This window comes from Nannobrachium achirus (assembly GCF_963921795.1).
Source record: "Nannobrachium achirus genome assembly, chromosome: 9".
Classification (NCBI taxonomy): Eukaryota; Metazoa; Chordata; class Actinopteri; order Myctophiformes; family Myctophidae; genus Nannobrachium; species Nannobrachium achirus.
Genome location: NC_137818.1, coordinates 38,429,978 through 38,457,232, shown reverse-complemented (window position 1 = coordinate 38,457,232; position 27,255 = coordinate 38,429,978). Strand labels below are relative to the sequence as shown.

At 40.4% G+C, this 27,255-nt stretch overlaps 4 protein-coding genes across 5 annotated transcripts; 1 reads left to right on the top strand and 3 right to left on the bottom strand.

Moving 5' to 3' along the window:
- Nucleotides 1–7,301: 7,301 nt before the first annotated feature.
- On the top strand, nucleotides 7,302–10,249 carry pfdn4 (prefoldin subunit 4). 2 transcript variants are annotated; one of them, XM_080732442.1, is made up of 4 exons: nucleotides 7,302–7,360; nucleotides 8,526–8,633; nucleotides 8,881–9,021; nucleotides 9,798–10,244. In XM_080732442.1, the coding sequence occupies exons 1-4, from the start codon at nucleotides 7,334–7,336 to the stop codon at nucleotides 9,927–9,929; spliced, it is 408 nt and encodes a 135-aa protein (XP_080588568.1). In that variant the 5' UTR covers nucleotides 7,302–7,333; the 3' UTR covers nucleotides 9,930–10,244. The 2 variants fall into 2 exon arrangements, with proteins under 2 accessions (XP_080588568.1, XP_080588569.1); XM_080732443.1 differs by having other exon boundaries at nucleotides 7,309–7,360; nucleotides 8,529–8,633; nucleotides 9,798–10,249.
- Nucleotides 10,250–10,329: 80 nt separating this feature from the next.
- agmat (agmatinase (putative)) lies at nucleotides 10,330–18,078 on the bottom strand. The gene is made up of 7 exons (XM_080732440.1): nucleotides 17,664–18,078; nucleotides 16,452–16,654; nucleotides 15,577–15,625; nucleotides 14,627–14,822; nucleotides 14,045–14,224; nucleotides 13,449–13,533; nucleotides 10,330–13,360 (listed from the first exon to the last, which is right to left on the bottom strand). Exons 1-7 carry the CDS (start codon nucleotides 17,987–17,989, stop codon nucleotides 13,287–13,289), a joined length of 1,113 nt encoding a protein of 370 aa, XP_080588566.1. The 5' UTR covers nucleotides 17,990–18,078; the 3' UTR covers nucleotides 10,330–13,286.
- Nucleotides 18,079–18,278: 200 nt separating this feature from the next.
- pink1 (PTEN induced kinase 1) lies at nucleotides 18,279–22,706 on the bottom strand. The gene is made up of 8 exons (XM_080733149.1): nucleotides 22,259–22,706; nucleotides 21,586–21,861; nucleotides 21,356–21,459; nucleotides 21,070–21,252; nucleotides 20,731–20,894; nucleotides 20,474–20,601; nucleotides 20,008–20,238; nucleotides 18,279–19,406 (listed from the first exon to the last, which is right to left on the bottom strand). The coding sequence occupies exons 1-8, from the start codon at nucleotides 22,610–22,612 to the stop codon at nucleotides 19,122–19,124; spliced, it is 1,725 nt and encodes a 574-aa protein (XP_080589275.1). The 5' UTR covers nucleotides 22,613–22,706; the 3' UTR covers nucleotides 18,279–19,121.
- An 866-nt stretch (nucleotides 22,707–23,572) lies between these two features.
- cdaa (cytidine deaminase a) lies at nucleotides 23,573–26,072 on the bottom strand. Its single transcript, XM_080733454.1, has 5 exons — nucleotides 25,759–26,072; nucleotides 25,209–25,320; nucleotides 24,816–24,873; nucleotides 24,051–24,198; nucleotides 23,573–23,952 (listed from the first exon to the last, which is right to left on the bottom strand). Exons 1-4 carry the CDS (start codon nucleotides 25,952–25,954, stop codon nucleotides 24,061–24,063), a joined length of 504 nt encoding a protein of 167 aa, XP_080589580.1. The 5' UTR covers nucleotides 25,955–26,072; the 3' UTR covers nucleotides 23,573–23,952; nucleotides 24,051–24,060.
- Nucleotides 26,073–27,255: the final 1,183 nt, after the last annotated feature.

The window sequence follows — 27,255 nt, the reverse complement described above, 5'->3', positions numbered from 1 at the left end:
GAGACGGGTGCACAATTCCAACCATGCCTCTGCCTACTCGGGGCATTGTCAACAATCACCCTTTTATTAATGTCTACTCTGCGTTTCCCCCCACACTCATTGATATTCAGCAATGTCTGAGAGTTATGCTATGAGAAATGTCAGGAAAATTAAATACCTTACTTTATGGTGATGGGAAACGTCTTTTGAATTAAGAACCAGTCAAACCTGATTATAGCAATTTAAAAAATAAAGCTAATTCTTTCTAGATTTAACTTTAAAACTGTAGTGTTGATGTTCACCATGTGGACATGGTTACACTTAAATTATATTCCCAACTGAAATCCCAAAGTTTAACATGGAAAGTATGTTAGTTATGTATGTTATTTTTTTTTACCATTCTATGCATAATTGTGTTTATTTAATCAAATAAAGGTCTGCCATCACATTTCCAAAATGTTGATAAATCATTACATTTTTATCTTTTTGAAACTCTTTAAAGAAGTCGGAAGAACAAGATTTTACCATTGCATAGCCTAAGATATGTATCAAGGAAACTGGAGATCTTGAGACTTTGAGATGGTAATCATAACACAACTGTAGTAACACAACTGTTGAACATGGTGACAGAGGTTGTCTGAACAAAGATGTAATTTTGCCCTGCTGTGAATTTTTATGATGTGCTTCTATCCACATGCTGGCCACTGCTGCTGAAATGGTAGATTGTGATAATTACTTGTACAGGATACTCCAAAGAGCATCTCATCATCCTCTGCTGAAAGGCATCGCATATGCTTGCGAGTCTGGAGTCTGGAGCAACAATGGGTGTGACGTAATACACCCACCCACCCACACCCACCCACACACACACCCGCGCACGCACGCACACGTATACGCACGCGCACGCGCACACGCACACGCACACACACACACACACACACACACACACACACACACACACACACACACACACACATCTCTGTCCCTCCTACATCAAACTTGACAACGGTTATACTCACAAACTGTGAATCAGTGACTGGAGCACCTGCATCGGTCTGATCTACAGTTGAGCTCTCATCTTGTTCAATAACACACTCTCTGGATGGAGGCTCTTTCGTCTTTTTGAAAATGTTGCCAAAGAATGAAACTTTTTTCTCTTTCTTTTCTTGAGGCTCTTCTTGAGCTGTAGACTTGTGGTTTTCAGAGGTGATGTGAGATTCAGAATCCAGGGAGTCTGATTCAATATTCTTCTGGTCAGTTGAACCAGGACTCCCAGAAATGACTTGAGCTTCAGCAATCTGGCTCTCTGGTTCAATAATCACACAGTCACCCTCATTTGATTCTTTGTTAGACATTAATGAGGGGGGCTCGCCATTTTGTTGCGTACCAATTGTGTTGCTGGTGACTGCAAATGAGAAACCAAAGTTAGTATAGCGCTTGATCATGTTTATAGCCTACATAAACATGATCTGCAATACCCAATGTCAATGGGAGTCTGCTGTTTGTCAGAGCATTATCAAAGTCCAATTCAACATAATAAACTCATTTGGAAATGTTAGTTAATTGTGACAACGAATAACACTGCAGTCTTATATCAAGTAACAATAATTAAAATAATAATATATCTTAACTTAATCGTAACTGTTTATTAGTTTGTTTAGTAACACTTCTGTTAATGTATTTCCTACAAACAGTAACATAAATAGAATATTAATTCATATGTTAAATATTATTGATGTATGTAAAGGAAGTATTCGCACATCCACTAAATTTGGATTGCAGTGTAAACTGAAACATACACGAAACGAATATTTCCATTCACAAACAAATCCCACACACTGCTCTTGCTCAGCAGCCCATATTTCTTATTTAAGTTGACAGATGTTTCGGTCGCACTGGACCTTCATCAAGAGTGTAAAATATTATTAACGCAAATGTTTGTTCAATTTAACTTCATGTCAATGAATGCCTTAACCATGAGCTTATAATGATTCTGAATTTTAACTAATAATAGTATCAACATGAACAAGGCACTCGACGTGTGTGTGTGTGTGTGTGTGTGTGTGTGTGTGTGTGTGTGTGTGTGTGTGTGTGTGTGTGTGTGTGTGTGTGTGTGTGTGTGTGTGTGTGTGTGTGTGTGCGCGTGTGTGCGTGCGTGCGTGTTTCACAAACTGTGAATCAGTGACTGGAGCACCTGCATCGGTCTGATCTACAGTTGAGCTCTCATCTTGTTCAATAACACACTCTCTGGATGGAGGCTCTTTCGTCTTTTTGAAAATGTTGCCAAAGAATGTAACTTTTTTCTCTTTCTTTTCTTGAGGCTCTTCTTGAGCTGTAGACTTGTGGTTTTCAGAGGTGATGTGAGATTCAGAATCCAGGGAGTCTGATTCAATATTCTTCTGATCAGTTGAACCAGGACTCCCAGAAATGACTTGAGCTTCAGCAATCTGAAATGGTAGATTGGGATAATTACTTGTACAGGATACTCCAAAGAGCATCTCATCATCCTCTGCTGAAAGGCATCGCATATGCTTGCGAGTCTGGAGCAACAATGGGTGTGACGTAATACACCCACCCACACCCACACACACACACACACACACACACACACACACACACACACACACACACACACACACACACACACACACACACACCATCTCTGTCCCTCCAACATCAAACTTGACAAAGGTTATACTCACAAACTGTGAATCAGTGACTGGAGCACCTGCATCAGTCTGATCTACAGTTGAGCTCTCATCTTGTTCAATATCACACTCTCTGGATGGAGGCTCTGTCGTCTTTTTCTGCTCTGTCGTCTTTTTGAAAATGTTGCCAAAGAATGTAACTTTTTTCTCTTTCTTTTCTTGAGGCTCTTCTTGAGCTGTAGACTTGTGGTTTTCAGAGGTGACGTGAGATTCAGAATCCAGGGAGTCTGATTCAATATTCTTCTGATCAGTTGAACCAGGACTCCCAGAAATGACTTGAGCTTCAGCAATCTGGCTCTCTGGTTCAATAATCACACAGTCACCCTCATTTGATTCTTTGTTACACATTAATGAGGGGGGCTCGCCATTTTGTTGCGTACCAATTGTGTTGCTGGTGACTGCAAATGATAAACCAAAGATATTATAGCACTTGATCATGTTTATAGCCTACAATCTAAAACATCTTAATTTGTATAGGTCAAAACCTTGTGAGAAAAATGCACTCTGATTTGCTAAAGGAGTTCCCTACTAGTGACTCATCAGTGCTGTTGTGCCAACATTGACTAATCATTTTTTCCAGTTGTCCACGTTAACCCCATTGCAAGCAACATTAAACCCATTCAGGTAACCATACTAATTATGACCTACTTTATGAAGCAAACATGGGCTAGTCTGTTCTGTAAAGAGTGATGCAATTTTCAAAAGTCTGAGATCAATAATATGTCTTAGATAAACCCACTGTGAGCCCAGCAGTGAAATTGTTAGCCAAAGGCAACAAACTACTGTACACTATGACAAATCAAACAGCTGGCAGTACAGTACATCCATGCCTGAGACAACGCCTATAGTTTACACTTTATAATGCAATACCCAATGTCAATGGGAGTCTGCTGTTTGTCAGAGCATTATCAAAGTCCAATTAGTTAATTGTTAGTTAATTGTGACAACGAATAACACTGCATGCACTCTTATATCGGGTAACAATAATTAAAATAGTAATATATCTTAATTTATATTAACTGTTTATTAGTTTGTTTAGTAACACTTTACTGCACTGTTAATGTATTTCCTACAAACAGTAGCATAAATAGAATATTAATTCATATGTTAAATATTATTGATGTATGTGGACCAGGTAGGCCTTCCACAAAACTGGAAGCATACAATTATCGAATTCATCTTAGGTGTCGTATTAAGGTTTCATTCACTGGACGAAAGGACAGAGTACTAATTAGAAACACTTAAAGTGATTTTTCCAGTGACTTTTGGTTGTAATAATATAGTATGTACTCTCTAAGCACTGATAGAGCATGCTCCTCTGATGTCTTGACCTGCTTTCTCACATTCTATGTTGACTGTTTGTATAATAGACTGTTTGTGAGTCTATTTACTGTATGTCTTGGTATTACTGTTATGTCCTTGTGTGCTATTGTTATTATGGTAGAGGTATAGATGCTTACCATCCAAGCCATTGGATGAGATGGTTACAGAAAGGCCATTCACTCCTCCATTTGTATGTTTCCCGAGATCTTTCTCTTCCTGCGATAAAAGAGAAACTGCTATACAGTTAATTTACGGTTAAATATATTTCTCCATGGATGCATACAGGTGCAAAAATTACCCTAATCATCAAGTCATATGTCATTCCATACATCTCGCCAACTGCCTTTTTTTTGTATGCATTTGTAACCCAAAAATGTTCAAACAAAATGTGAATATGATATTTGAGCAATTTTACCGTATGTTCATTGCTGGAATGCTCGTTACCCATATTTTTTCCAGCAGAGACAGCAAAACAACCGGAACAGGTACCTTTTGTTATTGATGTATTCCCTTCAATAAATGAAAACAAACATAAGTAGACATGCCTATTTGTATGTCCATTGAGAAGCTATATTAGGATTCATACTATAAACAAATGTCTTACCTTGTGTGCCCTCTGTAACTCAAACAACTCCTGAAGAAAAGGTGACAGCTATCATATTCAGATAACCTTGTGAAGCAACATGCTCACCTGTATATAATGAGCAGAGCAGAATATTTTCAAAAGTGGGTGGGGCCTTCAATAATCAATTGTATTCCCCTATTTAGCGCACCAAATATGAGAACACTTTTTCAAAGTACAGTATATGCCAGTGATTTATTCGATATACCCTCTTAATGAGTTGTCTAAAGAAACAAGCCCATGTGTTTCTGATCCGTTTATAGCCCAACCAAGTAACATGTGATAAGGCACAAGGCAGTACAGCACTGTTTTGCCAAGAAGAAACAGGATGTGAATAAAGGATATCCAAAGCTCAGGTGAGTCATTTGTGGTTTGGCACACTTCCTAAAAACTGGTGAATGAAGGTATTGCAACTGTTTTTTTTGTACTATATGTCAATTATGGGCCATTTCTGAATAAAGACTTATGAATAAAGTCTAAGCATGAGAATGTGGTTAATTGGTTTGTGACTGTTTATTGAACATTATTGATCAGATGTGGACTGTATTTATATTCACAGTTGATAGACTGTACAGTATATCCACATACCCAATGATGAAGTCCATACGACATATTATTAAAATCTCATCTCCAATGGTGGTTCGATAAGCAATATAATATTCATGCATACTACTATATTAACTGATGATATACACAATACTTATTAATAGACTATGATTAGTGCATTTATCCAAGTGCTTTACATTCATTTGCACCATGTAAGGCACCAACGTGCTCAGGGGTTTTGGGTGCAGGAGCAGTGAGGGTTTACGTCTTGCTCAAGGACACCTCGACACTAACCCAGGTGGAGACCCGGGGATCGAACTGGGAACCATGTGAAGCCCAAGCAGCTGCTCTACCTAATGAGCCATTGACTGTTAATCCGTCAGAGCAAGTACAGATGTCTAGGGTCAGGCTCTATTTTAATTTCTTCATATGTTATCTTACTCCATCTCTCTACTTTTACATGTATCTATCCTATATTTGATGATTACCAGAATTTCTCCCATGGGGATCAATAACAGTCTAGATTCTACTGGTTCCCAAACGTTTTAGCTTCAGGACCCAAGGACCTAAACTAGTGAAAATAGCAGATCTACAAGCTCACAACGCATCACGAAGCGACCTGGATGCAACATGTTGTGATAGCTATTTTCACTACTTCTTATTAAACATTTGTTTTCCAATTTCCTTTTTTTATGAAATTCTTTTGAAACAAGAAATAAAGGGATATTTATTTACCGATAAAAGTGACCTCATCTTATTCTGTTTCTATTCCATTTTAAGTCTTTCAAGGATTTTTATTAAATATTTATTTGGATATCAGAGGCATCCACTATTACGATACATCTGAGTTAATCAAGGGCAAAGATAGTTTTATAGACAAATTAATTGTTTTCAATTACTTTCAAATATAATAATAAAATGTATATTGACCTTCATTTTTAAATATTTGCTAATGCAGCAATATATCATACATATCTGAAAGACTTTCAGTGAACAAAAGTGAAAACATGTTAAATATGCCAACAATAGCTGTTTAAAACAGTCAATAACAATACATAAACATTTATATTTCAATTAATGTTGAATTCATTTTAGTGTTAGACCTAATCAGCAGTATTCAGGAACATTCTACCCATACCTGCAAAACACCATATCAGCATACCGTAATAAATAATGTAGAAATCTAAATAGGAAGACATGATGCTTTTGACACTTGAATTACCTTGTTCGGTGATTTGAGATAATAGAACTACTCACAACAAATAAAAGAAAGTAAAAAATGTGGCAGTGTTGATTTATATTTTTATTATGGAGCAATTGGAATCCATGAACACAATGTCCCTTTGTATCCTATAGCCTGCATGTTGAGGTGGGAGTTGGATTCCCCTAGTTGTACTGTGAACTTTTGATTCCATGAAGACATGGTGGCACAAGAGACCTCAAACAACCTCCACCACCCATGTCTAGTACTAGTTTGGATTAGGGTTGTAGATTCTTTCAGAAAACTGTCTGAAAATAGATATTGTTGTCACTCTTGTGTGTATTGTACTGCGGCGCATCTTCTTCTTCTCTATAGCTTTGTAAATATTTGAACTTGGGCGCAGTCCTCCTGTTTGCTGTAGAAATATTTGCAGAGCTGAAGTTCCGGTCGATTCAATTACAATCACATGTTTGAGTTATTGCCATTAAGGATGCTTAATTCTGGCTGTCCTTGTGTAAATTGACCAAATATTCCCTGACCAGCACTGACCCTGACCTATAAGGGATATGCTGGGTCGGTGTCAGGGTCTCGTAAGGGTCCAATAACTCTAATTTGATGCAGATTTCCTTTAAATTATCATAAATATGAATGGATTATGAATCAATCATCAGCCATAACACCCCCCCCCCCCCCCCCCCACACACACACACACACACACACACACACCCACACCCACACACACACACACACACACACACACACACACACACACACACACACACACACACACACACACACACACTTGTAAGTTAACTGTAAGTTGTACATTTTAATTATCTGCAGTAACATTATGCCGTTGTCCTATCCGCTAGGTGGCAGTAGAAACTAAACTGTTCCGTAGGATGAGATTGCCCTCCTGCAGCCGAGGAGCTGTGAGGAAGCCAACTAGCCAAGATGGCAGCCACCATGAAGACAACTGTAGTAAGTAAAACATTTGTTTGTTAGTTTTTTACGATTTTAAGAATGCTTTCGTTGCTGTTCTACCGTAGTTCACGTTGTTCCAAATGGCAAATGTGCATTCTTTACCCGAGACGGGTTGCCAATTTTGCGACTGATGTATTTTAAACGTGGCCACACCCTCGTGCATGTCACTCCAGTGTTAGCTCAGGCTAGCAGTCTGCTAAATGAAATGGTGATTAATCTGATGATGATAGAACTAGTGGTTTCTCTTCTGTTAAAGAGGTAAAGGTGACAGTTAATGTGTTATTATAGGCATGCAAATAAGCGCTGCATGAACATTAATAAACTGTATTGCCTTAAACCAGTCGTTCCCAAACACTAGCTGTGGTCCATTGCTTTCTTCTAGAATGAGTTCTCGCTATGTCACCAATGAGTTCTTGCGCTCGCAGGAAAGACTGTGCACCCTTTCGTCTGTAGTAAAAATAAAAAATACAGTTTCGCCACTCACCAAAACAAAGACGGCTTTAGGGAGTTGACAGCCTACTTTCCTTAGTGGGTACACTCTGAGCCCCCTCCTACCGTCTAAAATACATTTTTTAGCCAGAAAAGAAAATATTTCACCGGAAAGCAAAATCTGGCCAATGAAATTTCTATTGACAAGATCTGTAGAGGGCGGTGTGGAGTAATTTTATTTTCTGGACAAAAAGTGTATTTTAGACGTAAGGTGGACACAATTTATGGGTCCCTTATTTCAGGTTTTCTGGTTTTTATTTATTATTTAAAAAATAATTAATTCAAAAAGCAAATATTTTAATGAATTAAAAGAAATTCAATGATTTTTCTGTGAAGTAATTTATAAATAAATAAAAGAAAAATCTATATTTCCATTTAGTAGAAAACAAATGCTTAAAAAGTAGTGCCATTCTACAAGCTCACAAGGCAGTGTGAAGCAACGCATTGTGAGCTTGTAGATCTGCTGTTTTCACTAGTTTGTGTTCCGGGCAAACTTCTGATCTCTCTTTTGGGTCTCTCGAGCTAAAACGTTTGGGAACCACTGCCTTAAACACATTAAGCCCATCTGCGTCCCTATTTTGGGCAAATTTATAAATGTGTTAAGTTTTATTGTGCAATGAGAGTTAAGCTTATTGTCTAGAGTTGCAAAGGCTTAAAGTAAATGTCTTAACAGCAGGTTGAAGATGTCAATGTGACCTTTGAAGACCAACAGAAGATCAACAAATTCGCAAGGAACACAAGTCGAATGACGGAACTCAAAGATGAAATTGAAGCAAAAAAAGTAAGTTTGATTTATGTGTTGAGAGGATAAAGCTGGATTAAGAAATCTGATCTGAAATGTCTGTAAAATTGTTAGTTTTTGAATACCGGTATAATTGTTTTGATTTGGCAAATTATATTTAACGACCACAGTTGTAACATTTGTATTGTGAAGTTATTTTAAGTCATGTTAAGATATCATTTTGTTATCCCTGTTGGTGCATACTACTACTGTATACTCTTAACACATTGCTGATCTCTCTTTTCAGAAAGCTCTGCAGAATTTACAGGATGCAAGTGATGACCTCATGATGTTTGATGATGACTCTTTGTTGGTCCCTTATCAAATCGGTGATGTCTTTATTAGTCACACTCAGGAAGAAACGCAAGAGATGCTAGAAGCTGCGAAGGTGCGTCTGTGTTGCATACTTTTTCTCAGCATCTGATTGAGGAGACCGTTCAGAAAACACATAGCCACCCTCCTTTTTACTCAAGGGCCCCTACAATAGTGTTCATTACCATCGATAGATCATCCCAAAGCTAGTGTAAATGATAATGTTAAAGCTAAGTTTAATTAAAGTTATATATTAGAGAATTATTTAATTTCAAATGCATTCCTTTGAAATTGTGTTGTATTCAGGACAAGTGAACATAAATGTAAACAAACAATTTCGGACTGGTGTGGCAGCGATTCCATTGACGTCTGCATTCAAGTGTTTAATGTACTTATTCTGAGGAATCCCAGTTGAAGTGTCAATCACACTTGCACAATGTAAAGCAAAACACGCCACCCCATTGCCGGTATTTCAACATTCACTTCGTACAACTCATTCATTAACTCTATTCCTCAAGTGCATGTTACCGACAAAGCACGTGTTGATTTCTGTAGAAACACAGGTGAACATAAGCCTACTTAGACAGCGTATGTACGTTTTCAAGCTAAAGAGCTAGCAACACTGTGGAAATATTATTCAGTATCATCCCTTTATTGACCAAAAGAAACAGGATATTCTGTCTTCAAAATTGTGTTGATGACATATGGGTAGCTGTTAAATGTATTTTATTGGAACTGACTTGTTGAGATGTTTGACTCCATTGCTGGTTCATTTCAGTGGAGAAAATGGTAGCGATCACGAGGTTAAAATCTACCCCACCTCCCCATCAATTACGGCTTTCTCTTTTATAGGAAGCACTGGAGGATGAAGTGAAGAACTTTGAAAAACAAGTATCTGCAATACAGCAAGTTTTAAATGATCTGAAGGTGCAGCTCTATGCGAAGTTTGGCAACAACATCAACCTAGAGGCCGATGAGAGCTGAGTGGTTGAAAACAGACGATGATAGCTGTTTCAACATGGACTTTATTCATGCAGGTCTCATATCAGATCCCTTGGTTGGCAGTAGGCACCATGGCAAAACCTCAAGTTTGACTGCATGAATGGTTGAGGTTTGCTGCAGCAGCTTCCATTGTATGTTCTTTTTCTATATTTGTATACACACTATGTGTATGTTTAACTTTTGATCTTCATTTTGGCATAAAACATCTAAGGTAAAGATCTTGAGATTGAAGAAATGCAAAATGACACCCTCTTACAGTTGGCCATTTAGTATGTGTTTGTTATACGTTATAACAATTGGACAATAAAAGTACAGAAGAAGCATAGCTTGGTATTTTTTATTCACTTGAAGTGCAAACGGCAGAATAAAGTATACCATTCTGCACAAGAATGAGATCTATCAGAAAATATTTAATTATGGATTATTTGTATATCAAAAGGATGTCAGTATTTTATACACTTGTTTTAACATGTACTGGGTAATAACCACAATGTTGGGAATGATCTTAAGCTTAATATTAGAATGATTACAAACTATATCAATTAAATTAAGTCATTCTGTTTCACAAATTTGGGAGATAAAGCGCACATTTTTGATCAATATCAATAACTGTTTTTGCTCTGTAGGGAGGCTAGCCTTCTGTCTAAAAATGGGTTTGTTTGTCTATCTTTGTCTGGTAGCCTGCAAATATAAGAAATCTGCCAGAGTGAATTTAATTTGCACTGTAGTGGGGCCTCTTGCATATACGTACCTATAGTGATTCACACAAACATGTTTACTCATTCAGTATATGGAATTATGGACATCCTGCATTGTAGCGCAAGCGCATCATGATATCTAAACTAGACCAGGTCACCTGGTTGTGCCAGACCCGCAATGAAAACTAGTATGGCACTGAACTAACACATGAACACACAGGATTTTATAGTCTCAGCAACAAAGCGTAGTGAGCTTGTAGATCGGCTGTTTTCACTAGTATGGCACTGAACTAACACATGAACACACAGGATTTTATAGTCTCAGCAACAAAGCGTAGTGAGCTTGTAGATCGGCTGTTTTGACTAGTATGGCACTGAACTAACACATGAACACACAGGATTTTATAGGCTGAGCAGCTGGAAATGTTTGTGAGCTTGTAGATGGGCTGTTTTCACTAGTATGGCTGTGGGGCAAATGTTTTGCAGCACTGAACTAACACATGAACACACAGGAATTTATAGTCTCAGCAGCTCGTCAGCCAACTCAACTCAGCTGGTCCCGTACAGGTGACGGCACTCAAGGCAATCAGCCGAGCAAGGGAAGGGAGGGGCAGATGAGCAGTCAGAGGCAAACACAGGCACACTGAGGAAAAGAGGGACCGACCGACCGACCGACAGACCGACAAAGCCTTATGTAGGCCGACCCCCTGGGTCTGGCAAAAAGAGTATATCATTTCATGTTTGAGTAGTTAGTTCTTTGAGCTTATTAAAAACTAACTGCGTTCCTGTATTTATTTTCTTGGCTGTTACATCAGCATTAAATCTTACATTACAGGAGGGAAAACCAAGCCTGTCTGCATCCAGAGCCTTCAGAGCCCCAAACCCATACATTGGACAAATTCATTTCTAGTCATAAATCTGGCCCCTAATTACCAGGGTCAAGACATGTCCTTGGGCCCTCAGGCCCTTTGAAGAGTCTCTCTCTCCCTGTTGCAGTTCTCACAATTCACCACTAGGTGCTACTGCTAACAAACCACTGTCAGCAGTGTTGTTCCAAATGTTCATTTGTGGACCTCCTGAATTATATAGGCCTATTCTACACTGCTTAAAAAAATAAAGGGAACGCATAATCATTGCAATGTAACTCCAAGTCAATCACACTTTTGGGATATCAACCTGGCCAGTTAGGAAGCAACACTGATTATGAATCAGTTTCATCTGCTGTTGTGCAAATGGAAAAGACAACAGGTGAAAATGAGGCAATTTGCAAGACAACCCCTAAAAAAGGAATGGTTTTGCAGGTGGTGGCCACAGACCATTTGCCTGTCCTCATCCTTTCTGGCAGATTTTTGGTTAGTTCTGGATTTTGCCAGTGCCCTGACCACTAGAGGTAGCATGAGGCGGTATCTGCAACCCACAGAAGTTGCTCAGGTAGTGCTGCTCATCCAGGATGGCACATCAATGCGCACTGTGGCAAGAAGGTTTGCTGTGTCTCCCAGAACAGTGTCCAGGGCATGGAGGCGATACCAGGAGACAGGCCAGTCACCGGCTTCGACTGCTCTCTTCGCATTCAATCCGACTTTTTCACCATTTCTCAGACGTTTGAATGCAGAGAATATGCACTGGGTATCCACGGAGGAGTATCCTCCGTGGATACTTTGAAGTACGCATGCGCCGATATCTCTCGCCTTGAATATTATTCCCCTCAGGGGAATCGAACCCAAACCGTGGGTTTGTTGCATCCGTGCTCTACTGACTGAGCTAATGAACGGATGAAGTGACTCCTTTTTTGTGCATTATCTATGACGTGGATAGTGGGGTAGATGTTGATAGTGAGGGACTGAATATTTACTATTCTGTCCATAACGGCACATAACTCGGTAGCGCGGCTGAGTGGGATTGGGCGCCGTTCCCACCGTTCGTCGCGGCAACTCGGCTCGCTAGCGCTCGCCTCGGTGGCGACTCACGGGGGTCATCGGCGCCCAATACCGCGCCGCTCCGTCGGGGTCAGTGGCGTGGAGCGTTACACTGGGGAACAGAGCACACTTGGCATCTGGTTCGAGGCTGGGAGTCACCTCAGGTTTTATTTTTGCGCTCCTCTGAGGTTGACCACTAGATGTCGACATTTTACTACTAATATCTCTGCATTGGTGAGTTATTGGATACTGAATATCCAAGTATCCTGGATACTTTCTGCATTGAAGAGTCTGAAAGCATGTGAATATTTCGCATTAAGTGCGTTGATATCATTAGAAGCAGGTGGGCCAGTACACCAGGAGACGTGGAGGGGGCCGTAGGAGGACAACAACCCAGCCGCAGGACCGCAATCTGGTCCTTTGTGCAAGGAGGAACAGGAGGAGCACTGCCAGAGCCCTACAAAACGACCTTCAGCAGGCCACTAATGTGAATGTTTCTGCTCAAACTGTGAGAAACAGACTCCATGATGGTGGTATGAGGGCCCAACGTCCAAAAGTGGGGCCTGTGCTCACAGCCCAACACCTTGCAGCCCGATTGACATTTGCCAGAGAACACATGGACTGGCAGGTCTATGTTGGGTTTTTTGGGTGTTCCCTTTATTTTTTTGAGCAGTGTATATAATAATGTAATATAATCAACTGAGTGAATTAATGTTTGTTACCAATTAGTAGTATTTTGTTTTTGGAAGGACACACATCATTTCAAAAAGCAGGTTGGCGGCAGTGAGTGCTGTGTTTCCTGTTGAAAACAAGATACAACATTTGCAATTAGTTTTTGCACAAGAAAAGAAAATCTAAATTCCTGATGAATATTACGTGCCCATTACCTGTAGTGTCATAAGGTGGGGACACCTCAACCAGATCACATCCAACCAGGTTTAGGCCACGGCAGCCCCGTACAATCTCGAGTCCCTACATGGAATAAAAATGTTATGCTTAGCTAATCATATATAAGGTATATATCACCCTGGGCACAATAGGCGATGTAAATGGCATGAACCTGCAGACACCGGAAGTGGCGGAAGTGCTGCGGTTAACGGAAGTTACGTCATATGTTGCAGTCTTCCGGTGAAATTCTCCCGGTGTAAGAAGCACCGTTTCATGCCGTTTCAGCCTATGGTCGTAACAGGCTTTTTTCTTCGCAGATGAGTAAGCCTGGCTACGCGAGGCTAGGTATATATAAGCACGGAGCCATTCAAATAAGTACACCACTTCCTCTGCCCATAGGGAAGGAGTGTGTTTTAATGAACTGGGATTATGCTAGTAACCTAAAGTTCTTGGGTGTTTTCGGCAATTTCCAAATTGTTAAGTCTTGACCTGCCAACTTTCTAGCAGGTATTCACACAAACACAAAATACAATATAATAACCATGATGCTGTAAATAAAATAAAATAAGAATGCGGTCAGGTACACCAAGCTTACCTGTATTGGTGTCAGCCCCGCTATCTCGGGTGTGCCTGTCCCAGGGGCAAAGGCTGGGTCTAAAGCATCAATGTCAAAGCTGAGGTAGACTGGACCGCTGCCCATTTGAGCCCTGACTTCGGCCATGAGAGGTGTGAGGGATTTGAACCAACACTCTTCTACTTGGACCACTCGGAATCCCTATACAACACACAAAAGCAGTAGCCAATCTTATAGTACAATAAATGCACAAAATCACTACGTCCGCCTGTAGTTCACATACCTCGAGAACCGTCCGTCCGTCCGACTGACTGACTTCAAACTCAACAAGGACGTGGCCAGAATCGCAGATATGCCCATATAATGTATTGGCATATATGGAGATCCGGTTGTCCAGAACTGCAGATCCGACCACTATCCCAATATGGTTCATGTGCCTACAGTATATGGGACCAAATGACTTAAAACGTGGTACACACATCGGAAAGGTCTCAAGTGGTGCCCAGCATCAAGTCGTTGGGAATCGGACTGGCTGTTATCCTGTTATCCATATACTGATGACATCAGGGATCTCCATATAATACCTTATGAGCAACACTGTACCTGGGCACGACTCCACTCGTAGGCATCTGGTGAGTAGCCTGTACCACGCAGGCCAATCTGGATGACCCTCTTGCAGTCCAGGAGCCCTTCCTCTACACAGCGTCTGAAAGGAGTTCCATGGCCAATCTTCTCCCCAAGGACCACATCACTTGTGTCAGCATGGGCATCCACGTGTATCAGACCTACTGGACCATGTCTGACAAATCAATGCAGAATAATGAGATTATGATACAGCATTGCAATGGATTAACAGTCATGCAGTAAACTCATTGACTTTGAATGGGAAAATGCAAAAACGGCAACCACAGTCGCAATTTCCCAGAAACTTTTATTTGCTTTTAATTATTTTGTTTATCTTTCCTTGTAAAATTGTTCTATTTTTTTTGTCCTCTCCCCGACCCCCAGCCCCCCACACACATGTAAAGCGTCTTTGAGTACTTCGAAAAGTACTATGTATATTCCAGATATTATTATTGCGACCGTAGGTCACAGTTTAGTATGTGAACGGTCACAGCTTGTCCGTATGTATCTCTGTCTATAACGCCTGATACTGTGGTTCCATGGGTTTGTCGCTCTGACATCATGCTCTGACATCACTGTGATGTCAGGGGAACCACTCTTAACAGAATGGAGTTCCTTCAGCTGGTTCTACAGACGGGGATCTCCATGTATGGGCATAAAAGGGTATGGTGTCAGATGTCATAGACACCATAGGACTTAGGCTCTCACAGCATATCTCCATATACTGTACATGGATCTCCATATATGGGTACCAGGGGTCTCCATACATGGGTAACTGGTCTGATATACATCATTCACCCTGGGGTGTCTTAGTTATTATTATTTAAACAACATTTGTTGGCAGGTATGTAAAAATATGTTTGGCAATTTTTTTTTAATCAGAATCTTGTCACACAAGACTTTACCTTTGCAAATGGACTTTTACTTACTTCTCAGCAACAGCTTGAAGGATTGGGTATGCAATTGTGTGATCACCACCTGTGGACACCAAGTCATGACAGTTTTATTTTGTGACTGGTAAGTCAGGCAGTCACCTGTATGTTCAAAATGGTTATTGTTCAGGACATGAAATAAGAACTTGTGTTCCAATCGATCCAATGTAGTTATTATAAATGTAGTTATTTAGTTTCAAGCTTATTTCACTGACAACATTATGTGTCTCTATTTTGAGCATAACATTTATAGATGAAAACTTTCAAAAATGTAATGCATCATGACATGTTGTGAGCTTTTTGCTTGACATGTACTGTCGTACGACAAAGTTAAGTATACAATAATAGGAAATTCATTTATGAAAAATCTCATAATATATCATATCATTTCATATAAGATATGTATCGTATAACCTAATATGCAGGTTCCAGGATAAACTTAGGTGACTCCATGACTTTTCCTCCACCAGCACATTGTCAGTTGGGTGACTTGGGTCAGAGCAAGAGTCTAGGGCAGAGGTCTTTAATATTATCAAAGGGTTCTGCACCACTCCTGCTCTTGGGAAACCCTGCTCTAGGGGCTTTTAGACTCTTGTTTCTAGTCTTGCTATTATGATCAAAACATCTGACAAGTTTTACCAGAATAAATCTTCAAGATAAAATGGCAGTGATGGCTTAATATTTGTAGGGAATGAAAGGCCCTTGCCAAATAGTGGGCAACCTTTGCACTGTAATTGTCAGTGGTCTGCATTATGTTTGGCAAATAATCAAACACTGTCCCGTGTGCATTCATTTAATCACTTCTTAAACCGGACAGAGGTCTGTAGTATAGGAACATTATCATTGTCTTTTTCTTTAGCAGACATTCTCACCCATAGTCAGAGGGATACATCCTGTGGCCAGGATCTTTCGGTAGGCCTCCCTGATTCGTTTGCAGGTGTCCTTCAGGTCATACACATTGACATTGACGTCCCCAATATCAGCAACCATCAGTGACTCATAGGGTGCTGCTCTGGTGCCACTGTTGTACGCCCGCAGCAGAGCAGACTCTGCTCGGATCTGCCGTGGGCCAAACCTGTTGTGGATTGAGTGAGTGGATATTATCCTTGGCTGCCCAGCATGGGAATTTACAGTGTCTTTGTTGCATTCTATTTGTTGCATTATTTTAATTTCCTACTTCAATGCAACACAGATTAATCTGAGGAAATGCAATGAATGGCCCAGAAACAACCATGATGAATGGAACCCCAGTGGATTTAACCATTATAACTCTTATCTAGATAGTAAACTGGACCTGAGTTGGCTCTGTAATTCAACCACTTTTATTCCGTTTCCACTAATCCTCTTCACCAAAAATAGCCGATCTACAAGCTCACAATGGAAGACAGAGACAGACAGTTGTGAGCTTCTAAAAGATTTGCTATTTCTTGGCCATGTTCCGTCCAGAATATGAATGCTGGGGTTCAAGTAAGTAGCCCTACTTAAGCCCTAGGCCTATATGTGAGAGTGTGTGTGTGTGTGTGTGTGTGTGTGTGTGTGTGTGTGTGTGTGTGTGTGTGTGTGTGTGTGTGTGTGTGTGTGCGCGCGCGCGATATGATATCTGACCTATGCAAGCTCACAGTCACAGCAGCCACGTGTAATGTAATGTGAGCTTGTAGATCTCTCTCAATATACTATTATTATGTATGTAGCTTGTACAATTTCACTCACACACACTATATTATATTATGTAGGCCTATGTATTCACACACACACACACACACACACACACACACACACACACACACACACACATTTTGATTGTGTATTTTTGATTGGAAACGTTTAAAAAACATTTAACATACAGTATAAGTATAGGCTATACCCAAAATAAGGACACCAGGGTGAACGTTGTTCATAATCCAATGGTAAAAATATGATATAGTAGCGGCGTTTAATTAATAATTAATTTCACATAACGGGCAGGTGGCATCATTATTTATTGGAATGTAACATTGATTTCAGTAGTGATTTGTTAACATACGATTGACCGATCAGAGGAGCAGGGTAGCAACGTTTGTAGACTGTACAGATATGTACACCACCTTGTTCCAGGTCGGTTAGAAGTTCCAGTGTCAATTGGAACACCAACAAATGCAGCGTCAAGTCCATCCGCTGTCTCCTGGTAGGGCAGCTTAGCCATTGTAGCAATTCCAGAGACTCTGGCGACAAATTCAGCGCTAGGAGGCACATTGTATGGCTTTCCTGAGCAAGTTCTTTTGGGGGTTAGGCGAGGACTTGGTCCGTCGAAGTCGCATGGTTTCAATATTTGCCTTGACGTTAGAGGGCGGCTCTCTGCAAAACTTCCAAAACATGGTCGCAGAGCTCTTGAAATAATACTGCGACCACTTATCAGGTTCTTCGACAACATACCTACAGTTGTGCACTATCGCGAATACACAGTACACACTAAAACGTGAACGAAAACAAACTTCAGTCAGTCGCTAGTCAAAGGAAAGGAGTGAGTGCTGTCTGTCATATGTTTTCCTGTAATCCTAATACGGTCCGTTCATGTGTTGATCTCATTGGTCTCTCTCGCTCTGATCAATGTTGGGGGCGTTTCTACTTGGAACTAGGCCAAGGGGCTATTATGACCTTATAATAACTGTCTTCTGACTCAGCAGGAATATCAGGTTATAGCTTTATTAAAACAGGCGAATAGGCATATAGAGATTAAAACACAAATACATTTTCATAAATATTTTACACATTATTGCTCACCCCCATTAATATCAAAATGGCTACACATTCTCCATCGTATGACTATGACATACAGTAGCCTACCTTTTAGGCTAATTTTATCTTATAATGTTTCTGTTAAAAGTGATTAAATATTTGAAATAATATTAAATATGATTAAGTTTTCTATTATTTCATATATTTAATAACATGGCTTTAGTTCAAAACTATTCTGGACATAAATGGTGAAGGAACAATTCAACATTTCAATTATGAGAATACAGTATTTCCATATTTTATAAAGTGCAAACCACACCAAGAATAATCGCTTTAAGCTTGATTAATACTCAGCAAAAACACACACGCACACACAGTTGTCTAAAGACAAACTGGCAGCCATTTCTTTCTTTCATTAATTATGTGAGACAGAGTGTGTATCATTATTTTGATACACACTACCCGTGTAGCTGTGAATAGTAATGCCTACAACAGCACCTGCATAGACCTGTTCTGATGAGCAGCACAGACACATGAATCAATGTTGAATCTTGTAAAAGTGCATATATTTTCACAATAACAATATAATATCCTCAGTGTTAATTTATTACATTTGTGAGTGAACAAATGTAAATTGAGGGGATTTTACTTTCACTCTCTCATCTCATCTCATTCTCTCACACACACACACACACACACACACACACACACACACACACACACACACACACACACACTAAATCGTTGTCTAGAAGCCTATGACACCCCCACCACACACACCAACTACAACATTCCTGATTTATTCCCAGTTGTCAGTGCAGGTGGTTCTAAGCTGTTATGATGCAAGCTTGGTGCTGGTTCCGTCCATACAGGAGGAAGCCCACAGCAGTGCGCAGGTCCTCTAGTTCCACGTTAGACAGGAAGCACCTCTGCAGCTCTGCCTCCACACTGTTCCCTGTGGGTCCACCGCAGCCCCTTAGGAGGACTACAGCAGACTGACACAGTAACCAATCTGCTACTTTCTTCATGCTGGCACTATCCTGATTGGCCAGTGCCCTCCGTCCCCAGAGGCTGAGATGCAGCATGTTGGCAGCCACACGGGCACTGGGACGCTGCGGAGACAGTAATCATGTGTATGATGATTGCAGTAAAAGACATTTTATTTCATTACACTTGGCTGGCTTACACTTTGACTTGAACACATCTTTTGCCTAGACAGCCAGAAGAACACAGAAAAACATCAAGAATAGCGTTATTATCTTTTAGCCAACCTATACTATATATTTTGTTTTTAATTTTTTATCTCATGATTTTGTCATCCATTTTTCACCCAGTGCCAATTGCCAAAGCTGTAATCCTGGGCGCTATTCTCTCTCTGCCAAACTGGGGAGAACTGAGAGCAGTGCGCTTCTTAGTTATCACACTGGCAAGAGGGGGTTTCCCCGGTAGGACGTAGCGCCTGGAAGTAACACGTTATTCCAACCAGTTCCTTTCTCCTCCATCAGGCGCCTTGCTGACCAGGGGGAGGCAGTATAGAGACCAGGATTACTGCATGTTTTTTGTGAGGGTACCTACCCTAGGGGACAAGGGTCTAGCTGTGAGTTGACAGCACCAGCGCTACCGACTGCGCCACCGTGCCCCCCATACTATATTATTTTAAAGCAAAATGGTGCTATTCAGTTGAACCTATTTCTCGATAGCTGTACTATATACCTTGTTTGGGTTTCTTCTGAGGAGTAACTGGGACACCAACTGAACATCAGCTGGAACACTAGAAGAAAGGGGAGGAAGTTGCTTCTCCAGGAAAGTCCTGCTATCCAGCCCACCAGCTCCATAGAATGGGTTATGCTGGCCAAATATCTCGTATGTGATGGCACCCACAGCCCAAGCATCTGCCTTACTGTAGTTGATGACAACCCCATTACCCGGAACTGCAGTTGCCACCTTTGAGCATCAAATGATATATAAAAAAAAAAGAAGAGAGAGTTGGATTTATTAGCCTAGAAAGGTACAAGTTGCAATGACGAACAACATTAAGTACAAACAAAATAATGTTTAATGAATCATGTTTGTTACTGTAGTTATAATGTAGGCACTAGGCACTCTTTACACGGTAGACCTACTGTAGTTGCACTACAGCAACCAGATAGTTACTCATCTGAAAAATCAAGTTACCTACCTCTGGTGCCATTAAGCAAGCGTTCCCTCCTCTGTTGACCCACCGACTGTTGAAGGGAAGCTGTAGGCTACGGTCACTCTGGGCAAGGCAGCAGCCAAAATCAGTGATCACCAACCGTGGGCAGCCACCTGCAGAATGCAAGATTGTGCCAACTGCCAAGTTAATAGATTTCTTAACAGACCATCAATGTATCCAAAACTGAAGGTTAGCTTGTTTGTTTACTGATAAAGATGATCCGCCTCAGTGGGTTCTCTGACCTGAGTCAAACTCTACCAAAACGTTGTCCGACTTGAGGTCCCTGTGAGCGACACCCTGTCTGCACAGATGGTCCACCCCCTCCAGTAGCTGCAGCACCATCAAAGTGCCCTGCCTTCTGTCTGGCGTGGACACCTCCAGGTACTGGCGCAGGTTACTGGGATAACTACAAGATAGTGGCCAATGTACTGCGATGACTTTGGGAAAGATCAGTGATTGAGAAATACACCTACATTCTAAACAAGTGGTTTCTAACATTATCATCATCATCTTAGCAACATTATAGAAAGAAAAAAGGACATCCTAATATCAGAGTGAAAGGGAATAATGACAGTCCTTACTTCTTCATTACCAGAAACAGGGTACGGTTGTTGCCGAGACCAGCAGGGTTAAGTCTGGCTGGCAATACATCTGGGTATTCCTCCCGGGCACCTGGTAGCAGTGGGACATCAGCTGTAAATGCACGGTACACTCTGATCACATTGGGGTGCGCCGACACTCTCTTGGGTTGCTCTCCAAAGTGTCTGCATAAAAGGAGACCGGAGCTGTTCATCTTGAAGACACTGGTTTCAGTATTGGCTCTGTGTTAGACATGAAATTCTGTTCTGCTTGTAAGTAAAAACGTACCCATCCAGAGTAATTTGCTCATTTTCCTTTTTCAAGGCGACCGGGCTTGCTGGCACCAGCTCCTGTGACATGGATGTCAGTATAGCCTCACTTGATGACCCTGCCTAATAACAAGGACATAAAAGGACTCATTAATGATGCATTATCAACCATGTAACAACCGTTTATTGTTTAATATAGCTTGGATATCATTGCATGTGCAGATATGTGGAATACTGTGGAATGCCCACCCCAAAGTTCCACATCATCTTGACAGCCAGAGGGAAAAGTCTCAGGGAGCAGCATGTCATGGAATGAGACGTCTCCCTTTCATTTTTATCATCAATCAGCTCCACCAGGGAAGACTTATTATCAGTCTTCTTGTGTAGGGCAAAAGGAGTAGATGCCTCATACACAGCTGCATTGGAACCTTTCCCAATCTGTTTCCCAATAACGTAGTCTTCCAGCTTGTATCCTGATGTAAATGGCTTGATGGGCGTCTGGAACTTCTTCTTCCTAAATAGGGTCTGTGGGTGGAAGTATAGAACTTTTTTTATGGAAGAGTTGTTTTTTAGCATTTTATTATTATGTACAGTAGATTTGTTTTCCCAAATCAAATGTAAAATACAATATAAATAAAATGTATTATTTATTAATTACTATTGTGGCTTATTCTCGCAAAAGTGCCACACACGTGTGATTAATTAATTACCCGGCACCAGGGCCAATCGCAACGCACATGTCAGTTGTTATGTCTGTGCAGTGTGCGCCTGTCAGTTAATTGTTGTGCCATTCGCACGTGCTCCCCAAAGGCAGCTTCTTTTTTGCCTCGATTTTTTATGATATTTTTGATTTAATGCTATACAAACACACGTTTCCTTTCTCCAAAAGACCACATTATACATCATTCTTGATTACACACACCTGGATTTCTTGGCATGTTGACGCACTTTTCCTGTCGTCCTCAAGCTGCTGTTCGATCAAACCTACGCCGAGACCGAAAGCCAGAAACACAGCCCTGTTTCGTGGAGAGCCAGCCCCGAATCTCCTGAAACTGCCGGACTGTAACTGAGCAGCGAGGCCCCTCAGTGACGTGCGATAATAGCGGTACCGAGATGGCAGGAAAGCCTGAGGCTGGACGGTGCGGGCCGGCTGGCCTACACGGAGGCGTTCACCTCGGAGCTTTACTGCAATTCGGCTGACCGGTTTCAGGAGGCCCAGCTGGAAGACCGAACGGCCGAGTTCTAACCCCCGACTTAAGGCATGTTTTACAGACATCTTTTACCAGCCGGTGGTTACACAGTATCTCCCCAAGTCCAGAAAGAACACAAATTAGTTAGTGCTGCTCACTTCTCAGAGATGTAAACAAACAGACTCTTCTTCTACTACACTATTAGTTCTGGTTTCTCTTCTTTTGTATTTGTTGCACTATCGCCATCTACTGGATTGTGATATCTTCAACACGACCCAGTCCACAACCCAAATGTCTTTGTTGATGTAAATAAATCCTTCCCTTTATGCCTCATTCACACTACAGATATATAGTTGAACGTTTTGCTTGGTAATTCAATGTAATCTCAATGGAAACCAGATTTAAAGCTTTCAAAGCTTCGTTCTGTGTGTGTCCTGCATCTTTAAAGCTGGTTTCCATTGAGATTACATTGAATTACCAAGCAAAACGTTCAACTATATATCTGTAGTGTGTACACAGCTGCATTCACACTGCAGATATATAGTTGAACGTTTTGCTTGCTTGGTCAATGTTATCTCAATGGAAACCAGCTTTAAAGATACAGGACATACACAGAACAAAGCTTTGAAAGCTTTAAAGCTGTTTTCCATTGAGATAACATTGACCAAGCAAGCAAAACGTTCAACTATATATCTGCAGTGTGAATGAGGCATAAGGGTATTATTAAGTCCTTCTCGACTTAGGTCCACAATATATGTTCTGGAATGTCATGGCTGCATTCAACCTGCAAAAAATATATTCACTAAAACCTCACAGTTTCACTGTGGGACAGTCATAGTCTACTCAAATTATATTCACCTTCAGTCACTTATTCTTCTAGGATACTGTGCCTATACCCTGCATTGCAATTTCCAATTCAGTGTACTGTGTACACACACACACACACACACACACACACACACACACACACACACACACACACACACACACACAGGGAGCACAAATATTCTCTTCAATAATCCATAAATGGATCGGTGTGTGTACAATGTAGCATTTATTCATGGTAATAATAGTTTGAAAGCTGACAACTGTCATGACAACTGTCATGATAAAAGCTAAAGAAAGTGGTAAAGGCAAACATGAGTTAAAAATATCATGACACACCAAAGCCTGTTCTTAAATATACATGACAAGTTAGATTTAACACATTAAACAGGATTATCAGAACAAATATTAAAAAAAACATAACAATTACTCATTACGCATGTTTAAAAGTGAACATTCAACTTAAAGCATATTTCCATAACTTGATTCATCTAATTGCATTGCCATTCTGCGAACCCAGTTTCTCCAGTGACCCAAGTTTGGGTCCCGATTGACAGTTTGTGCACCACTGGCCTAGTAAGGAGACCGCTGGCTCTTCTGCCTTAATAGGTAGAAAATATGAAATGTGATTTAATACGAAGTAGGCATATTTAACACTACAATATTGAATTACAATTAATCATTGATCATATTTCTTACTTTTCAGTGTCTATGTTGACCCATTCTTTGTGTCGAAAACTCTCCTCTTCAGGTCAGGGTCAAATGAAACGGGAAGCAGTTCCTCCACTGTCAGCTCCATATAGGATCCATCAGGTTTGGTCAAGAAGACAGACCACTGATCACCAAACTGTAGTGGGAAGTTTGAAAGGACATCAGACAAGTGAGTGTAAAGTGTTAATTTATGATATGCTATGGATGTTAGTTAAGGTAGGCCTATGAGTAAAAATCTTGCTGTATGCTTCCTTAGGGAATGCCACAGTTCACTGGGAGGGATAAGGACAGGGTTCCATTGACATCAACCACTCATTCTCTTTCCGGTAGGATTTCATCTAGTTTACAGAATAATGAATGCGTTATCAAAACCAATCACCTTCAGCATATTGAGAAGAAATGAATGCTTGACATTGTCAAATGCCTTTTGGAGGTACAGCATGGTCAATGTTTGTAGTTGTTGATTGGTGTGTTCTTGGTGCTTTGTGTAATCTCAACAGTCAGCAGCGTGCCGTGCGATGCCATGTAGACTGTACTGCCATGGAAACCTGGCTTAATAATTACAGCCCTAAGGGTCCTTTATCCTTTATCTCAAATAATTCTGTTCTGCATTGATAACCTGATCTTGGTCTGTCTCTAGATGTGGAACTATGCCTGGCTGTCCTGTGTTCATTAATAAACATTTAAGTTTGAGCTGCTCTACCACCTCTCATCTGCACATGGGTCTATTCACAAGCAAAAGGTATACATTACCTCTCTCATAAACTGCCGGCAACCACCACAAGGAGAGATGAACTGCTCGGCCAGGTCACTGCAAAATTGGTTAATTCTTTGTATTACATTTTTTATAACACACTGTGTTAACATTTATTCCAGTTAACACAATTGTAATGCCATGCAAGCTGCAGTGCTGCACTTTACAATAAGAACAGCAACTAGCCTGCAGATGAGGTAGATTAATTTATTTTCAGGGCATTCTATTCCGTTCTGATCCCGCGGGAAACAAAATATTTCTCATTAACACAACATGGCCATTTAAATATCCAACAACAAAGAGTAGCTGAAACAAGGAGCAGCATCAGTTTGATTAAAGACTGAATCATGAGGACAATGGAAATCAATATTTATCCAGACACATTGCTGTACCTGGAGATGGCAATGGCTTTATAACTCCTGTATCCTTCAGACACAGCCTTGGCTATAGCTGTCCTCTCTGCACACAGACCAAGATTATAGCATGCATTTTCAACATTACAGCCTGTTGACAGAGCAGAAAATTGAGCTTTGATGAGAGTGACACGATTTTCACAGCCTCCATAAAGACCATAATACATAAACAAAGTCCATAACGGTTTGTTTTTTAAGCTTACACATTAAAGTATTTATCTACTAGATGGGTCTAGTAAAATAAATACTGTGGGTCCACTCCTGGTTCAGTGAGACGTGACAGTTTAGTGATTGCACCAGGTGAACTTTACTGTCTGGAATAGTACCAAAGAGGAAAAGAACTTTGAAACAGTAGGTTTATATTGGCATGTAGTCTTGCAATACTCTGAAACCTCAGAATGCAGCTTAAACAACTGGGATTAGCCTGTGAGCTGAGATATTTTAATGTACAATTACATACAGTAGTAGGCTATAATAATACAGAGATTTGTGCAATGTTAAGTTTTTACAAGAAGAGATTGTACCGTACCTGTGAAGACCTTTCCATCATTTGTCATAAGGGCTGCTCCTACACTGAATTTGCTGTAAGGACAATACGCAAATTCTTTGGCCTTCTGGGATTTGTGAATAAGTGTTTCAATCCAATCGTCCTTCTCAATGGTTAGCTTGCTGACTTCCGTCACTGCTTCAGTGACTTTGCACTTGCTGATTTTCAAGTTTGCCATCACAGCATTTTAGTAATTCAGTCTTACTGTGTCCCTGTGTTTGTAAAACAAGGGACAGAGTGAGAGAAAAAGAGAGAAATATTGGGAGAGAGGGAAAGGATATACAGTACAGTGGAGAGATGAGTTTACAACTGGGCATAAACAGTTTTTTTAGGAGACACGCGTTGCTGTTTTTTGGACCTGCCCCCAGAGCTGGGCCACACGTGGTCTAGAGGGGAGGCCCACAAGTTCTTTAGGGTAAGTGTAGCGTATGTAATGAGTTTTAGAGAGATGCTGCTGTTTTAAGCTGTATAAGAAGTGTGCTCAGTGGCTCATTATGCTCTGCTGTCATTGTGGTAGACGTGGCTGTAAGCATATACAAAGAAACCAAAACCCAAACAAAAAACAGACATGTTTATTGTTGCTGAATGAACATCTGATATTTTGCTCATTATGCTCTGCTGTTATTGTGGTAAACATGGTGATGAGCACTGAGCAATGAGCATGCACAACCAAATCTAAACCCAAATATAAAAAAACAGACATTTATTGTTGATGAATAATATTTCTGATAATTATCCAATAAAGAAAATCACCCCCCTCCCCAAATAATAATAATAATAATATAATAATAATTGAATGCTTAAAAGATAAGACAATAAAATTGTACACACAATATTAGCTTTGCTATATGAACATAGTCAATGCAATTGTCCAATGTTTGTAAAAACAACCTTTTATAGAGCACGGCAATGCTAATGGCATTCATGTTAAGAGCTCATTAGCTTTCTAAAAGAGTTGGGTTTCGTCCCATGGTTACTAATTCCGACTAAGATGATTCTGCTTACCGTAGCTATCACCGTCTTTGCATGCTCATATGCCTCCCTTTTATCTACTCTAATGTGCTGTTCATATTTAAATGTTTTCAAAAATCTCAAAAGGTGAAATGGCATGCATTTTGTCAGTCATCGATTGCCTTTAAACCAGTTTACACAGTCAACTAATTGTTAGTAATAATAAATCACAATTATACAGATAATTTCCTAACATCCTACAATAGAATAGGTATGTTCAGCAGGTAGACTTAAAGGATCATTTCACCTATTTTCAACCTATCTTCATACAATAGGTACTCAGGAATCATTATAGGGTGGTACAATTTCTGTGTCTGTGCTCGTCTCAGAGGAGGGCTCTTCCTATGGACAGTTCAGAAATCTGCCTACCAGTGACATCATCTGTAGGAAGGTTTGGTCATTTCAAACAAGATTTTCTTGAAACCTTTTATTGATACAAGAACAGTGGCCTCTATTTCAGTGTGCTAA

Coding starts and splice junctions, on each gene's coding strand:
- agmat (XM_080732440.1), bottom strand. CDS start 17,989: ATGTTGTCGAAGAACCTGATAAGTGGTCGCAGTATTATTTCAAGAGCT. Junction 15,626..16,451: donor ATGTATCCCTCTGACTATGG/GTGAGAATGTCT, acceptor TGGTGTCCACAG/GTGGTGATCACACAATTGCA. Junction 14,225..14,626: donor ACGAGTGGAGTCGTGCCCAG/GTACAGTGTTGC, acceptor TGTGTTGTATAG/GGATTCCGAGTGGTCCAAGT.
- pfdn4 (XM_080732442.1), top strand. CDS start 7,334: ATGGCAGCCACCATGAAGACAACTGTA. Junction 7,361..8,525: donor CCACCATGAAGACAACTGTA/GTAAGTAAAACA, acceptor ATGTCTTAACAG/CAGGTTGAAGATGTCAATGT. Junction 8,634..8,880: donor ATGAAATTGAAGCAAAAAAA/GTAAGTTTGATT, acceptor CTCTCTTTTCAG/AAAGCTCTGCAGAATTTACA.
- cdaa (XM_080733454.1), bottom strand. CDS start 25,954: ATGGCAAACTTGAAAATCAGCAAGTGCAAAGTCACTGAAGCAGTGACG. Junction 24,874..25,208: donor AAAGCCATTGCCATCTCCAG/GTACAGCAATGT, acceptor CCAATTTTGCAG/TGACCTGGCCGAGCAGTTCA. Junction 24,199..24,815: donor GCCGGCAGTTTATGAGAGAG/GTAATGTATACC, acceptor TTCCCACTACAG/TTTGGTGATCAGTGGTCTGT.
- pink1 (XM_080733149.1), bottom strand. CDS start 22,612: ATGTCTGTAAAACATGCCTTAAGTCGGGGGTTAGAACTCGGCCGTTCG. Junction 21,460..21,585: donor AGATGATGTGGAACTTTGGG/GTGGGCATTCCA, acceptor CCTTGTTATTAG/GCAGGGTCATCAAGTGAGGC. Junction 20,239..20,473: donor CTTGCTTAATGGCACCAGAG/GTAGGTAACTTG, acceptor TGATGCTCAAAG/GTGGCAACTGCAGTTCCGGG.